The sequence below is a fragment of the Aythya fuligula genome, chromosome Z (genome assembly GCF_009819795.1).
Source record: "Aythya fuligula isolate bAytFul2 chromosome Z, bAytFul2.pri, whole genome shotgun sequence".
Lineage (NCBI taxonomy): Eukaryota > Metazoa > Chordata > Aves > Anseriformes > Anatidae > Aythya > Aythya fuligula.
This window is the reverse complement of record NC_045593.1, coordinates 25,346,078-25,362,309: the sequence shown is the minus strand read 5'-3', so window position 1 is coordinate 25,362,309 and position 16,232 is coordinate 25,346,078. Positions and strand designations below refer to the sequence as shown.

The window sequence follows — 16,232 nt, the reverse complement described above, 5'->3', positions numbered from 1 at the left end:
TTTAATCATAAAAAATACAATATATGGAAACATACCAAAGCATACCAAAGATTTGAATTAATTAGTCGTAGTACATTAGAATAATAAAAAAAAGAAAGCATAATTAACAAAAATTCAGGGCAACATTTTTTTTTTCCTTTATGAAATCCGAGAACAGTGCTGTGAAGACATTTTCTTTTCCATTTAGCACTGGAAAAAGGGAAAGGTTTTCTATATGCATTTTACATCTTTCTGGCAGCTATTTCAATATCATGGTATAACATTTTAGACAACTATATTGGACAGAATATATGTAATCTGCACTTAAGCATGATTTATGTTGTTTAATCAATATGGAATTGGAAGGGAGTGGCCTCAGGTAGCCTAGATTGAACTATATGAGGGCCTCTGTCATCACGTTGCCTCTGTAAAACAAGCCTACTTCCTGTCATAGGAGAAAGCTCAGCAGAACAGATTACAAAAAAACAAAAGTGTTTGTCAGTGAATTGCTAGAGGGCCAGGAAAAGTTGAGGACCTTGCTATCATGGTGGACACCTTTTTGATGAGTACTAATGGACTAGAAAAAGAGTTCATCCTGAGAGACCACATTTTCTTTAATTGGACCATCTTCTCCGTGATCCTTTCCTTCTTCTTCTCCCCTAAAAGACCTCTTCCATATTGTCCAATACAAATAAAGATACAATATATATGGAAGAATGCTTCATATCTGCAAGAAGTCTCCTTGCAGATATCATGAATAGTTTTCATGAAAATAACTTGAAAACACTATTTTTTTTCTTGTCTTATGGCAATTCAACCAAACAAGTCAGAGAAGCTTTTCTACATGGAGGTAGCTAATAGAAAAAATCAATTTTAATTAAAATCTGAAAATAAATTAATGAATACTCATCAGTTTTACCAACAAAGGAACATCCGTAAAAAGCTGAAAATTATTTGAGCACGCAAGTTAATTTGGTGAAATATGACAGAATTTGCACACCATGTCTGCTTCACAGTACAATAAGACAAACCATTCCGATATATAAAAATAATACATTTATTACTATATGCCAACATCACTTATCTAGACACGCTCATTATTTACGCATAATAACTCGTTTTTACCCCCACTGTTACTTTAGCATCTATTGCTATTGTTTGTGCATTTTGGTATGGCCAATGTGAAAGCTATGCAGCAGGTTATCCTTCAGCAATGTTTCTAGAACTTTCCAGATACAAGAGTTTTAGATAAGAATTTAGTGCATGCCCTATATTACCAGCCATTACATTTTTGGCGGATCTCTGCTCGATGAATATTTTAATACAAATATCACCAATGGCTGAGTCTCTACAGTGGCAGAGAAGCAGCAATTCATTCACTCTTCAGTATCTCTAGCTTGCAGTAACTTGATACTTTAGACATGTATAACAAGGATATTGTGCTAAACTACATTCAACAAATTGTTTACACATGACAACTACCTGGGATCTTTTTCTAGCATGACTCCTACTGTGTTACACAATAAAAACACATCAAAATCTGTATTCCTCCTGTAACATGCAACAAACAGCTCAGACAGCTAGGTGCCATGGTTTCTGCATAACTGCTTCCCTCACATGACTTCCACTTCGACAGTTACATAGCTTATTCACAAGGATTCACATGTCCCTAAGTGATGAAAAAAGGAAGTAAGTTTACTAAACAACACAGACAACCAGAAGAAAGCCTGTTCTTGTTATATATTTATCCAGATAGTTCTGAACTTGAAGTTTTTTAACTATACATAGCCTTTGCAAATCCAAGAGATGATCTTGGGATTTAAAGAATATTACTGGAAATTCTTATGAAAACCACCGAATTTTAAAAGTATTCTTTGAACATGTTGCATTAACTATTTGAATACATGACTAAGTAAATTAACAGCAAATCAAATATGATATTCTATGGATAGTGAAAAAAATAAAGTCATATTCACTCCAGAATTCTTTGCTTTTCTCCTAACAAGACATAACAGATAAATTTTATCTGTCCTACCCTCAACTGGGGAAAGAAGTCTGTTTGTAAGTCTCTCTCTGCTGTCCTGACACTACTTTTTCAATGAAGACACATTTTATCTTTGAGACTTTGGACGAAACAGATAAAGGATTCAGAAGTATGTGTAGGGTACACCAGGAGAAAACAGGGAGATGGATAGTAAGGGACAGACTGACAACTGAGCAACCACGTGCACAACCTTTGGCTTGAAACTTGAAAATTATGTGAATATTAGTGGCTGGACTTTTTAGGAACTGCAGTCACTCCAGAAAGAAATGTTTCAATTTTGAGTGAGTAGAGAAGATTCTTATTCTTGGGAATGATGTAGCTATACAAAGAGTGCTGTGAGCTCTTAAAGGAAGAAATATGTATTCTAATTTGGAAGGAGCTCTGAGTCAAGCCAGATCATCAACCTACTCTTTTCAAATTCTGTATATGAATATCTTGATGACTTGAGAAGGAAACTCGTTACTCCACAACCTAAAACTAAAAGAGGAAAACACCCTTCCATGATACTCATCATTTACTAGAAATCTCAGGAGACAGTTTCTTCTGCTTTATCACCACTATTGTATTTCAAACCAAGATTATGTGAAACTGGACAAGGAGTATCACAAAATCACCATCTAACTATAGGCTGTGGATTTTTGGCTATCTAGAAAAATAAGTAAATCTTACATAATGTGCCAATAGAAAACAATTAAGATAATCAAACCAATCTTACCTTAGCTCTGTCAGCAGTTTCATTAAGACGAGCACTGACAGAAAGAAGTCACCTTTTGTTACTCACCCATTTTAGACTACCTAATGCTAAGCATTAGCACAGGACAAGCATTTGTTCTTATCTGAATGGAAGGTTAGACAGTTCGTCTCCCATATGCCCTACAGAATAAAGTCTCAGATGGATCAAGTCTGCAGTTGGATAAAGCTATCAAGGAAAGAGAAGACACCACAGTTGCAGAGATGTGAGATCCTATGCTGTTAAAGCTACTGGAAAACAAAGAGGTCTAGCAGTCCAAGAAAAGCATATATATCTCAGACAACCTATTCCTTATATATTTGGAAAACATTTTTACAACCTTTTATAGTAATAATTGGAATTACAGTGAAAAATTAGTGTCAAGATGCTATATTCCATAGCTAGGAAGTGACAAAGTTCACAGTACTGTCATTGAGATGAATGAGTCAGCTGGCACCTCTTACAGCTATGGAGATCTAAGTTCATCCTTCTGTATTATCTGTCATTTTAAGATTATTACTAGAGATGATCAAAACCCACTCTCTTCACAAGGAATAGTGAAATAATAAGAAATACAGAGAAAAGAGAAAGCAGTTACTGTATTTAAGATGAGCACTGATGGAAAGACATTGAGGCCTGTTGCTAGCCTGTTTAGATACCCTGAACAAAAAAGAGGCAGCTTTTCATTCAAATTGACAGCAGTCCCCTGAAAATTCTGCTGTTTGATCCAGAAAACAGCAAAACACAGCTGAAAAAATCTCCAGTCTGATATTACTTATACAATTTATACACTACTATACTATCTATTTACCTGAACTAAAAAACAAAATAAAATAAAAATCTACAAACCTCAAAAAGAAGAGGGGCAAAAAAAAAAAAAAGAGTGATCTCATCAATATATTCATATTTACAATACAGAACATACTCAAGGACTCCTGTCTTAGATTTGGGCCGCTAGACTTCTGAAAACCTGATGTTCAGTTTTTCTTCATAGAATACCGTAGACTAGTTTTAGTTATTTATATAAAAGAAGTTACCACTGGTCTATATAGACTGCACAAAAACCACTGTGACTTTAAATATATACTCTTGTGTATTTAAGCCTTACCTGCTTTGAGTTTGTTAAATAGAGTTTTGCTCCCAAACTTAAGATCTGCAACTTTACAAGGTCATCTTCATTAGTGAAGCTCTTGGCTGTCTTTCTCAAAACATCAGGTGCGATCTTTGGAACCCGTTCACAGTACTCCCCAATGAGCCACAATATGCTGGCTCTTGCTACTGGAACCTGAGAAAACATAACACACTCTAAGTTAACATATTCACAAAGAATATGTGTTTACTTGCACAGTGGTCAGTAGGAAGTTAAACAAAATACTACTTAAACACAATTGCTGTGAAAGAAATACAGACCCAAATTAAATCCTGTTCAGCACACCCATTACGGTAGATTGAGTGTACATACACATGAAAGATGTTTATCTTCCCATATCATTCCAAAAAAACACACATTACAAGTTGAGAAGGCAAAAAGAGCAGGAATGCAAACAGAAATACAGAAGTGATATCTTCATGTTCACAGTACAAGGCAGTAGCCAGAAGAAAATCCAAGTGTTTGATGTTCAGTTGGGCATGTTTGCCATGAGATTACGTTGACCACCACGCTGAAACAACAGTGCTTTTTGTGACTATATTCATACATGTAGTTTCCAACTACACAGTTTCCAACAACACAGCTTTCTCAACTCCTGCCCATCAACTTTAAAAGCATAGGAATTTAAGACCATTATTATCTTTTCTTCATTGTTGTTTAAAATTTTATGACACTAAGTTCCCTATTTTTGCAAATGTGCAAGGCACATTGAATTCTGTAGACCAGAGTTCAAAATCAGTTTTCTCCTTTTTGGAATAGGATCTAACTCCTTAAGTGAAAATATTCTGATAAGAAACTTCGTATAGGTCTTATTTTTTTTGGAGCTACTTGACTGCATTTCTCTGAAATAACTGGAAGGAGCAGTTGTTGGATGAACTCCCAGTGCAGATGGTGCTGACTTAAAAAGCACAGTAGTGTCACAGATGGAGGGAAAGCAGAATGGAACAACACAGAATGAAGCTGAAGATCACACTTCATGCAAAGTTAAGCTATAAGCAGTCAAGAGTTACATGTAGTAATATACACACGATTTTCAAATGTGGGTTATCCTGTATTACCTGGTGATCAAATAAAAAATTGCATTTGTACTATATATCGCCTGATAACATTATTTTCCTTCCTGGAGTGGAATGGAAAAAGCATGTGATGAGAAAATTCATTTAGGGATAAACATGTCTTTGAACACCATAGTTTGCAGATGCAATGCCAGTTCTACATAGATTCTTGTTCATCACATGTTGAAAAAACGTTAACTGTTCTATCCTGTAAAATGACTGACTGTAGTTCAGGAAAAAAAAAAAATAATTAGGGGAAAGCTTCCAACTGTAATTGCAATTTCAGCTAACTTTTTTTAGCATTTTTTTCTAAGTAAAAACATGCACTAACATCTTCAATTACTGCCTACACCATATACAGATCTTTTTAAATAAGGTTACGTTCAAATCACTGCAAGCTCTGTGTTAGGTGAATTTCTCGAGCTTATCTTCCCCCATGAATCTCATCACTGAGATTCTCATAACACTAGTTCTTACTATCTTATATTTATGTTTTAGTTACTTTTTCAGCATTTGTCCATAATTTATATTGCATGTATATATGTCTGAACTACAATGGGAAACAACTGCTGAGAATCCTACTCTTTAAGCATTGCATTTAATTAAGCATTTAAGCATGGCAGTACTACTTTTTCAGTTACAGTCATAAAAGACAATAAATGCAAGTCAATTTGCAACCTTGCAAACTACAACCAAGGTTCAGGATAGTATTTTCCACACTATGGTCCACAGTCCCTAATAAATGTCTCACTAAACCATATTGAAGAAGTACTGATTATATCCACAAGAAATTGTAATGATTAACCATGTTGTACTGCTCCAGAAACCTCGGAAACTTCTTTGAATAACATCAGCCTCAAAGTACCTGACTTTATATTGCACATTGCTGCAAAATACAGAGATAACAAAAATATAAACAAAGGATTGCTTCTACTGAAAGAAAAATCAACCATATCATGGAAAGTGGTAACAGAAGAGTCCAACAACAACAACAAATCCCTCTGAAAAGGAGGAAGAGACATTTGAGGAAGAGACTTCATAATTGGCAAAATATTGTATTGAGAGTGCTGTAACACAGTGATGTAAGATACGTAAATATAAATAAATATTGAATGAGATGAAGATAAAACTTTTTTGTGAATTGATAAAAAATTTAAATGGTCTTGGGACCTTTGGTATGGGAGAGGGGAACAAGCTGCTGAACAATTGCTAAATATAAAAACTTCAAATGTACTTAGAAAATGTTCCTTGTAATACAGTAAGACTGATGTCATTACTGTACACTGATTTCAGAAGGGAAAGAGGTTATTTCTAATGTTCCAAAGGTTACACTGCATTAAGACCTCACTCCCAATCTATTATTTTAAATTGGGCTAAAGAATAGTAATTGAGTGGTACATTAAATTTTCCAGTATTGGAGCAGTTCAAGTTGCCTGCTGTACAGATAGATACTTCTAAATAAGAATATATGGGCAACTTCAGATTTCAGTTATGCTAGATTTATTTTTCTTAAATATTTCATTATAGACTTGTTAAAAAATTAGAATTCAACAAGAGAACACCAACTACCCCATTTTGGGCAGCAGCCTGTTAGAAACATCCCTTCTTCTATTACTGTCTTTTCATAAAGCAAAAATACCTCTTAAAGCAGACTAATTTCAAAAATAGTACATATTATGAAAGACAAACATTAGAATTATACTTTTCCCGGTCAAATCCAGGACCACACTTTAAAAGCACTAAAAATGCACACTGCTATATTCTCATAATTTTTCCCTCTATTAAACCAGTTTGCAAAATGTAAATCTTGCAAAAATAATTTTAGAATGTTAAATAAGCAAAGCAAACAAAGCTTAGTTTGAAAAACAGTGACAATGAAAAACAGATAATGTATCTCATGAGAGTCTGCCTTTTAATCAGGTGGTTAGCTTACTAGATAAATATATTATATATTCAACACAATTTTGTGCAATAAGAATCAATATCAATTAGTGATTTTTTTGAATCAAACTCTAAGTGGAAGCCATTTTAATGAAAAGTATATGAGGAACTGATGAACCCAATGTTTCAGTGTCACTGGATTCATTTGAGGTCAAAATCACACAATATTTTCGGACTTTTTTTCCCTGTTTAAGTCTTCCAGTACTCAACAATGTAATATCAAGTGCATGATCTTGCAGCCATTGTTTCCGAAGTGTTCAAAACAGCAAACAAGAAATGAAGCCACTTCTAGACCTTCATTGCCTTTTCCAGTATAGCATGAGTAGGGACCTTGAATCGACAAAAATGCTGGAAATAATACTTCCATTATTCTGCCCTGCTCTGCATTGTCCTCAAAAGCAAACAGGATTGTAAATTACTTTGCCTTATGTTTTATTCTATGTGCCCTGAGCAAGTGGTTAAGTGCACTTCTCAAGCCTTGGTACCAGAAAGCAGTTTCTACAGCCATTTTAACCCATTACTTGTCTGGAGGAAAATAAATAAATATTGGGAAATAATAACAATGACAAAACAAAAACAAAAACAAAACAAAACAAACAAAAAAACAGGCATACTCTCTTCCTTCAAATTAAGATTCTGGTTACTTACAGCAGTTAGAGAGAAACATCTATAAAGATTTAACAGATCATTCTAAGCAGCACAATTCAAAAGTTATTGTTATTCAGCTCTAACCTTAGTACACAAAATACCAGGCTGAAGAACAACTTAAAATGAACCATTTTGGTTATCTACATTTGTCACAAAACAAGTAGATATTCAAATAAATTGCAAATTAGGTCTGATTTTCTGCATCCTGAAATTGTAATTTTTAAAAGTTTATTTGGAATCAGAAATGGAAAGGGGATTTTGATGTGATAACGTCAAACTGTCAACATAAAGAAAAGGTACAAAAAGAAAGTCTCAGGTGTTAACCCAATTTAATTAACCTAGTCTAGCCAATTCACTTGTAACTTAATTCAGATTAAAACTGCTAGTATTTGCGCTTAGACAAATTCTGGACTATAGATGTTTCAAAAGAAAGACATTTTCTAAAAAAATAGATATGATTATATAATGAGAAAATATTCTAGAAGCTTTTGAAAAAGCTCCTCATCAGCATCTTTGTAAAAACTCCATCCTTTACCAGGTGGAAAGGTACTCTCATGAATTAAAAAGGCCATAAGAAATGTAAAAGACAGAAAAACAGTTGCAAATAAAAGTTAAAATCATTAAATGTCCCTCAGGGACCTGTAGGAGAAAACATGCAGCTCAACAGAGCTGTGAGTAACTGAGGAGTTACCTAGTAAGGCGACAAAGTCTGCTGACACAAAATTATTCAAAGCAATCCAAACTAAAACCATGCCTGAAGAGTTGCAGGTGACTAATTAAGTAATATTTTTAAATTATCAGAGGTGACGCAGATGGCCTTGAAAGATCATCAACAGAACTTCAGAAAAAAAAAATCTAAACATACTCACAGAATCCAAATGCTTTCTAGTGAAGAATATCTTGGGATCATAAACCACAATTCTTTGGAAATATTAACTCAGTGTTCAACAGAAGTCAAAAGGAAGACAAACCATAGGAAAAGTAAGATCAAAAAGATCAAAAAAAAACCCCAACATTATGCCACCACTTAAAATTTCTTCATATTCTGACTACTGTGTGCAAGTTCTGGTGTCCCCATTTCAAAAAACACACAAGTATCAGGAAAGACAAAGAGAAGAGGGAAAGGTTTTAGAAGAGATACAATAACCTCTCACAAGAGTGGAAGGTTATTTAGAGTACAATTTTTGGATTACTGAACATAATGATGCAGATAGCAATCTTAAGCCTCCAGTAAGAGGCTGAGAAGGTATGTTGGAGGAACATCATGATCAACTTGCTCTTGTATTTTAGTTCTTATCCCTAAAGCAGCAATTATTGGCCAGTGCTGAATATAAGGCTACTCTGTTAAGAGGACTTTCAGATTCAGTCAGTATCACAACACACTAGCAGATTAAAAGCCAAATGGTAACTTCTTCCTGATCTTTAAAAAAATAATGATACAGAGATCCAATTATTCTCTTAATATCTTAAAAAAAGTACAAACCAACACACACACAAAAGCACAAAACAGACCTTCAGCTTTTGAAGTGTGGAGGAAAGAACCTGGAATATAGCTAGACTGAGCTGTTCTGTGTACAGATCTGGGTACACAACAAATACCACACAGAAGATAGATCTCATAGATCTTTGCTTAGGCACACCTGAGGTGAAAGTTTAACATATAAATGAGAACATACAAAAACAAAGGGAGAAAAATAAGCACTCTTTTTAGATATATAAGAAACATTAGTTAAAGGGCAAACTGAAATATACTTAAAGTTTTATTATAAAAAGAGTGAATGATCTACAAGAGCTCTGTATTTTTTAATTGAACTTTCTAACATTTATTATAGTTGGTCATATAATATTTAGCTTACTATACATCGTGTTACTTTCTAAATGGCTTCTGAAGATCTTCCGTATGAATGAGTAAGTTTCAGATCAGATGACCTGAAAGAAACATTGCTATGGAAGATTTTTAGGCACCTCATCATTGACAATTATAATTTCAGCTTAATACAAGTGAAGCTTATAACCACATCAGGGCAACAAATTCAGGCACCAATGCAAAATGTCATTCCATCCAGTTCCCACCGATTTTATTTTAGTGGTGAAGTGTTCAACATTTACCTAAACTAAAACATGGCAAAACAATCAAAAGGTTCATTTTTACCTTACATGCTTTTTTTTAACTGGATATTGTTCTGTTCATTCTTTCTGCTGTTTTACATACTATTAAATTAAATTCAATTCTACGAAGCACCAAATAATTTATTTGCTTGCACTCCCCTGCCCCCCAGCTACTTTCAAGCTCACTCAATATCATATTCGGTTGTTTCTCCTTTGTCTAAATGCAAGAGTCCTTTCAAGACAGTGGTATGCTTTTGCATAGAAAATAAGGTAGGTCTCTTAAATTTAAATCCAAATTGAAAAATGAGCACAGAAAAATTTCCCTAACAGAAGAGGTCAGTAAAAACAGAGAGCTGTAGAAAAGCTAGGACTGGGCAATAACCACATAAAACTCAGCAAGAGCAAGTTCCAGAGCCTGCACCTGGGATGAGGCAACCCTGACTATACGTACAGGCTGGAGGATGAGAGGCTGGAGAGTAGCTCCACAGAAAAGTATCTGGGGGTTCTGATCGACAGTAAGATGAACATGATCCAAAAGTATGCCCTGGCAGCCAAAAGGGACAGTCAGACCCTGAGATGAACCATGAATGACATTGCTAGCCAGTCAGTCAATGGACGTGATCGTCCTGCGCTGGTATGGCCTCACCTTGAGAACTCTATGCAGTTTTGGGAGCCACAAGAGAAGATGGACATAAAACTAATCAAGAGCCTCCAAAGGAGGGCTACAAAGATGGTGAAGGGTCTAGAGGACAAAATGTATGAGGAGAGGCTGAGGTCCCTTGATTTGCTCAGCCCCGAGCAGAGCAGGCTGAGGGGAGGCCTCATGGCAGCCTGCAGCTCCCTCACAAGGGCAGCGGAGGGGCAGGCGCTGAGCTCTGCTCTCTGGGGACAGCGACAGGACCCGAGGGAACGGCATGGAGCTGGGACAGGGGAGGGTCAGGCTGGGTGTTAGGGAAAGGTTCTGCACCCAGAGGGTGGTCAGGCACTGGGACAGGCTCCCCAGGGCAGTGGTCATGACACCAAGCCTGATGGAGATCAAGAGGTGTTTGGACAACGTTCTCAGACACATGGTCTGATTTTTGTGTGGTCTTGCATGGAGCCAGGAGTTGGACTTAATGATCCTTATGGCTACTTTGGGATATTCTATGATTCTATGAGAATAAACATCTGTGTAAAACACACCTCAACAAAAGCGTATGTGTTTGTGTGTGTACGTATGTGTATTCCGCGTTTATGTTGTTAAGTGTCAGGAATAATTTATTTGTGTCTTTATATCCTATAGTGGACAAAAACTGAGGCAACTATGTTGCTAACTTACAATCATTCTTGCCTACAGTGAGATAATTATTTAAATTACATGGGCAAACCTAGGAAATTTCAGTAATGTTTTATTAGATAATGAAATTTTAAACTCACATCCCCAGCAGTTATAAAGTATTGTTTTCTAAACATGAATAAAAATCTTTACCCCTTTCAGAAGTGTCTGAAGCAATTTTCAAACATTTTCAAAAATGCAAGTTATTTCAGGATAATGATACAGCATTGGGAAAGCTATTCATTGTAAACAAGAGTTTCTTCCAATTTTTTTCTTTAATCCAAATTTCTAAAAAATCTGAGGAAGATAAATTTCAGGCAGCTGTTATTCAAAAACTACAGTGAAAGTTGTCAAACAAGAATTAAACAACCATCCTGGAAAGCCTACAGCATCTCTATCACAACTGCTTTCTTGAACAAGAGGCAGGGTTCAGATTCAGATTTTGATTTTTGGTTTATTTCTATTACCATTCTTTTCCAGAGACTGCTCTCCAATACCACCATCTTCTGTTACTCTGTACAGCCTCATTACTGTAGAATGCTAGTATCTTACAGTGGTTCAAGTACTGCATGTCTTATTTTTCCCTTTATCCAACGTAAAAAAATGTTATTTTCAAAAAAGTTATCTGTATTTATAATATGAAATACTTCCACTAAGGTATTAATTTAAAAAAAAAAAAATATTAGCTACCAAAATTTACAAATGTTAAATAGGATATTTATGAAATACTTATTTTTTCTTGTATAATAAACGTGTTAGTAAGATGACAACTCCATTTGGAGAAGTGCCAGAAAATGCATATGGTAAGATTATCCTATAATTACTTACAAGACTATAATTATTAATCAAATTATTGCTCATATTTTCTGAAAACATGGGTGATTGTTATAAAATAAGTAATACTTATTTGATATATAATTAGCAGCAATATCTCAGCCTCTTTAAATTCTGGATATGAACAGTTATAGTACAATTATATCGCCTCTACATAAACTATGAAGTTTGACTAACAGTTCCGAAACACATTTCAGTTGCAGAAGATTTATTTGTTTAATCACAGAATGGTTTGGGTTGGAAGGGACCCTTAAGGATCATCTGGTTTCAACCCTGCCTTGGGTGGGGAGGGACACCTTCTGCTAGACCAGGCTGTCCAAAGCTCCATACAACCTCGCCTTGAACACTTCCAGGGATGGGGCACCACATTCTCAGGACAGCCCATTTCGGTGCCTCACCACCCTCACAGCAAAGATTTTTTTCCTTATATCTAATTTAAATCTAGTCTCTTTCAGTCTAAAGTCACCACCCATTGTCTTATCACTACATGCCCTTGTAAAAAGTCCCTTTCCAGTTTTCTTGCAGGGACACTTTAGGTTCTGGTCAGCATGTTCTGAAAGAATGGACTGAGAAGACTATGCCCTTTTTCTTTTAACATTCCAAACATTCCCACATTTATTACTATGGAAAATAGAAGATTCACTGATTTAGAAACTATTTACTGCTCAATCATTATCTGAGGATAGGACAAGGGGCAATTGTCAAAAAATGGATCACAGGAGGTTCTGCACCAACATGAGAAAGAACTTCTTCATGGCGAGGGTGACGGAGCACTGGGACAGGCTGCCCAGGGAGGTTGTGGAGTCTCCTTCTCCGGAGTTAATGAAGGCCCACCTGGATGCCTACCTGGGCAGCCTGCTCTAGGGAACCTGCTTTGACAGGGGGGTTGAACCCTGTGATGTCTTGAGGTCCCTTCCAACCCCTACAATTCTGTGATTCTGTGATCAATAAACATGTAATTCTAGGAAACTGAACTGTCTTATTTATAGCATCTACAGAAAAATAATTATTGAGAGATCAATTTCGGCTACCATTGGGGCACAATGCTGTGGTGGTTTTACCAGCTAAGCAGCTGAACTCCACCACAAGTCCTTTCTCACTCCTCTCCTCAAATGGAAAGGGCTGAAAAGGACTTAGAGGTCGAGATAAAGACTGAGAGATCACTCAACAATTATAGGCATGGGCAAAAGAGACTCAGCATAGGAAGATTTATATATTTATTACCTATACTAACAGGCTGGAACACTGAGAAGCTCAAAGAAAACTATAATCACCTTCCCCCCATCTTCTACCTTCTTCCCTCAAGCAGCCCAGGGGAACGGGGAATGCGGGCTGCAGTCAGTCTGATGCTTTGTCTCTGCTGCTCCTTCACGGTCCTTCTCTGCCCTTGCTCCCCGTGGGTCCCTCCCACGGGATGCCATCTTTCCCGAACTGAGCCTGTGGGGGCTGCCCACAGGCAGCAGCTCTTCAAGCACTGCTCCCACACGGCTCCATCCCACAGGGTCCATCCATCCCCCAGGAGCAAACTGCTCCAGCATGGGTCCCCCATGGGTGGGCAGCAGCTCCCCCCAGATCCCCTGCTCCTGCGTGGGCTCCTCTCCACGGGCTGCAGCTCCACAGGGGAACTGCTGCTGCATGCCTGGAGTACCTCCTGCCCTCCTGCTGTGCTGACCGAGGGGGCTGCAGGGGGTCATTGCTACTATGGCTACTATGTGTCACGTCAACAGTATTATAGTAAGAACCACACAAATTGATGGAGAATGAATCTTAATGGAGATGGGCAAGTACAGCAATGATTGAACTGCCAAGCACAGTGGTGATGGAACGAGAGCTGGCTTCAGCATGCATCAATCCAGTAACACATACCATCTCTCCTGCCCTGAAGGACTATTGTGACAGATGGAACACAAAGTCATGGACTAAATTAACTCAATGGACATTTTAGAAGGATGGCCCACGGACAAATGGAATGATACTTGTGCATATATGAAATGGCAGGAGATTGATGGTAATCAATGGAAATGTATTGGAAAGTGTGGGACCTGATCAAGGTGTAAGAGGTATAGAATAATTGATATCATCCTGGTTTCAGCTGGGATAGAGCTAAGTTTCTTCCTAGTAGCTGTTATGGTGCTGTGCTTTGAATTTGTGATGAAAAAAGTGCTGCTAACACACAAAAAACAATGTTTTAGTTGTTCCTGAGTCAAGGACTCCACTACTTCTCATGCTGCGCTGCCAGAGAGGAGGCTGGGGGTGCACAAGAAGCTAGGACAGGACACAACAAGCACGGCTGACCCAAATTGGCCAAACAGAAATCCCATACCAGATAATGTTATGCTCCCATAAAACCAGGGTGAATTGGCCAGGGGGCTGCAATTGCTCAGGGACTGGCTGGACATCAGTTTGCTGGTGGTGAGTAAGTGTATTCCACATCACTTAGCATCACAGAATGGCTTGGATTGGAAGGGATGTTAATGATCACCTAACTCCAATCCCCCTGCCATAAGCAGGGATGCCAACCCAGCACTACTAGATCAGGTTGGCCAAGGCCCCATCCAGACTGGCCCTGAACACCTCCAGGGATGGGGCATCCACAACTTTTCTGGGCAACCTCTCCCAGTGTCTCACTACCCTTACAGTGAAGAATTTCCTCCTAATGTGTTGTCCAAATCTATCCTCTTTTAGCTTAAGACCATTACGCCTTGTCCTATTAGTATCTACCCAAGCCATCCTTCTCTTCCAAACTATGCTTCTCCATCCTTTTTATAAGACTCCTTTAAGTACCGAAAGGCTGCAATGAGGTCTCCCTGGAGCCTCTTCTTCTCTAAGCTGAGCATCTCCAGCTCTCTCAGCCTTTCATCATAGGAGAGGTGCTCCAGCCCTCTGATCATCTTTGTAGCCCTCCTCTGGACTTGGTCTAACATGTCTACATTGTTCTCATGCAGGAGTTTCCAAACCTGGATGTAGCACTCCAGATGGAGACGCACAAGGGCAGAGCAGAGGGGGATAATCACCTCTCTCAACTTGCTGGCCAGTCCTCTGCTGATGCAGCCCAGCACACAGCTGGCCTTTTGGGTGCAAATGCACATAGCTGGCTCATGTTGAGCCTTTCATCCACCAGGACCCCCAAGTCTCTCTCCACAGGGCTGCTCTCAATGAGTTCTTCTCCCGGTCTGTACTCCTGTCTGCGATAACCACCTCTTTGGTTCTTGCACTTTTTTAATTTTTTTTTCTAATTCTCTCCCTCATCCCACTGTGGTAGGGGATGCATGAGGGTGAGCATATGTGTAAACAGCTGTGTGGTGCTTAGCTGCCTACCAGTTTAAACCACAAACAGAGGTACCAAAAACAATTTATAATACAGAGATTTTTAAACTCCACCACACATCATTAAGAGAATAGTTTGAGAATCCTCAAGTTCAGTTCTCCCTTGCCCTTATTTTCATTTCAGTTTACCCACTCCATGCTCTGAAGTCTAAATACATTTCATTTTGTCATAACAGTACTAGCAATACTAAATATTTCAAGTATTTCTTAAAAAGTAGCCTCCCAAACTTCAGGCATAAATTGATCCACATGATAACTTCTATTTCCTCTTAAAATGAGAAAAAAATTGTATTTTATGAAAAGTAAAACATTTTAAAAATTGTTCTACTTCTCTAATACATTTATTTCCTTCCTTGGTTCAGATTCAAAGGAGACTGTGTGATTTTTATTGCTCTACAAGAAAAATATTACTCAACAAGGCAATGTGCAAAAATACTCACTGTAATGTTATCCAAGAGCTTGGCCATATGCTTAATAATTTCACCATGGTGTGCTGGCTGGGTTTGTAGCAGTTTCTTAATGACAACAACACTTTCAGCAACCACAGTTTCTGTTTAAGACAAAGCAAATTATTACTTTTAAAAAGCATTTATGCAGAAGAAAAAGTCATAAATAATTAATTGCCAAAGATGTTATCAGCTTTCAAAATATGTTTTGCAGAAGTGAATTCTATTTGCTTTGTAACAAAGATGTAAACCACTTTACTAAGTAATATGAAGTTCAGCTTCTAGATGCAAGTTATAAGCAGCAAAAAGGACAAAGCAATGTTCTAAATGTAAAAATAGCATCCTACCACATCCTTTTTTTTAAATTGCCTTTTAGTAAAGCTGTTTGTATTTCTCCTTTTCAAACTGAGGAACAGCATGAAAAACATCTGCTTTTCATTGAAATTATGTATATTCATAAGTAATTTGGTATCTGCATTAAAAATACAAACAGTTCAAAGAAATATACAATGTTAAAAGTGACAGCTCATTCTTAAACAAGAGAAACACCTAAACATTTCTGTTGCACTTTTCCACCTTCCAAACAGTCTCTCTCAGATCTGCAACCTAATCTCTAGTACATTCAAATGAAGCTTCTAAATAGGCAAGCTGTTG

General features: G+C 37.3%; 1 protein-coding gene across 5 annotated transcripts in view; it reads right to left on the bottom strand.

Moving 5' to 3' along the window:
* The window catches only part of AP3B1 (adaptor related protein complex 3 subunit beta 1), a 166,389-nt gene that overhangs the window by 75,005 nt on the left and 75,152 nt on the right, over positions 1–16,232 (bottom strand). For all 5 annotated transcript variants that reach the window (XM_032206131.1, XM_032206134.1, XM_032206133.1 and 2 more), the window contains exons 14-15: positions 15,573–15,682; positions 3,862–4,038 (exon numbers count right to left, since the gene is read on the bottom strand). In XM_032206131.1, coding sequence (XP_032062022.1) covers positions 3,862–4,038; positions 15,573–15,682 — 287 coding nt within the window. The remainder of the gene's footprint in view (positions 1–3,861; positions 4,039–15,572; positions 15,683–16,232) is intronic.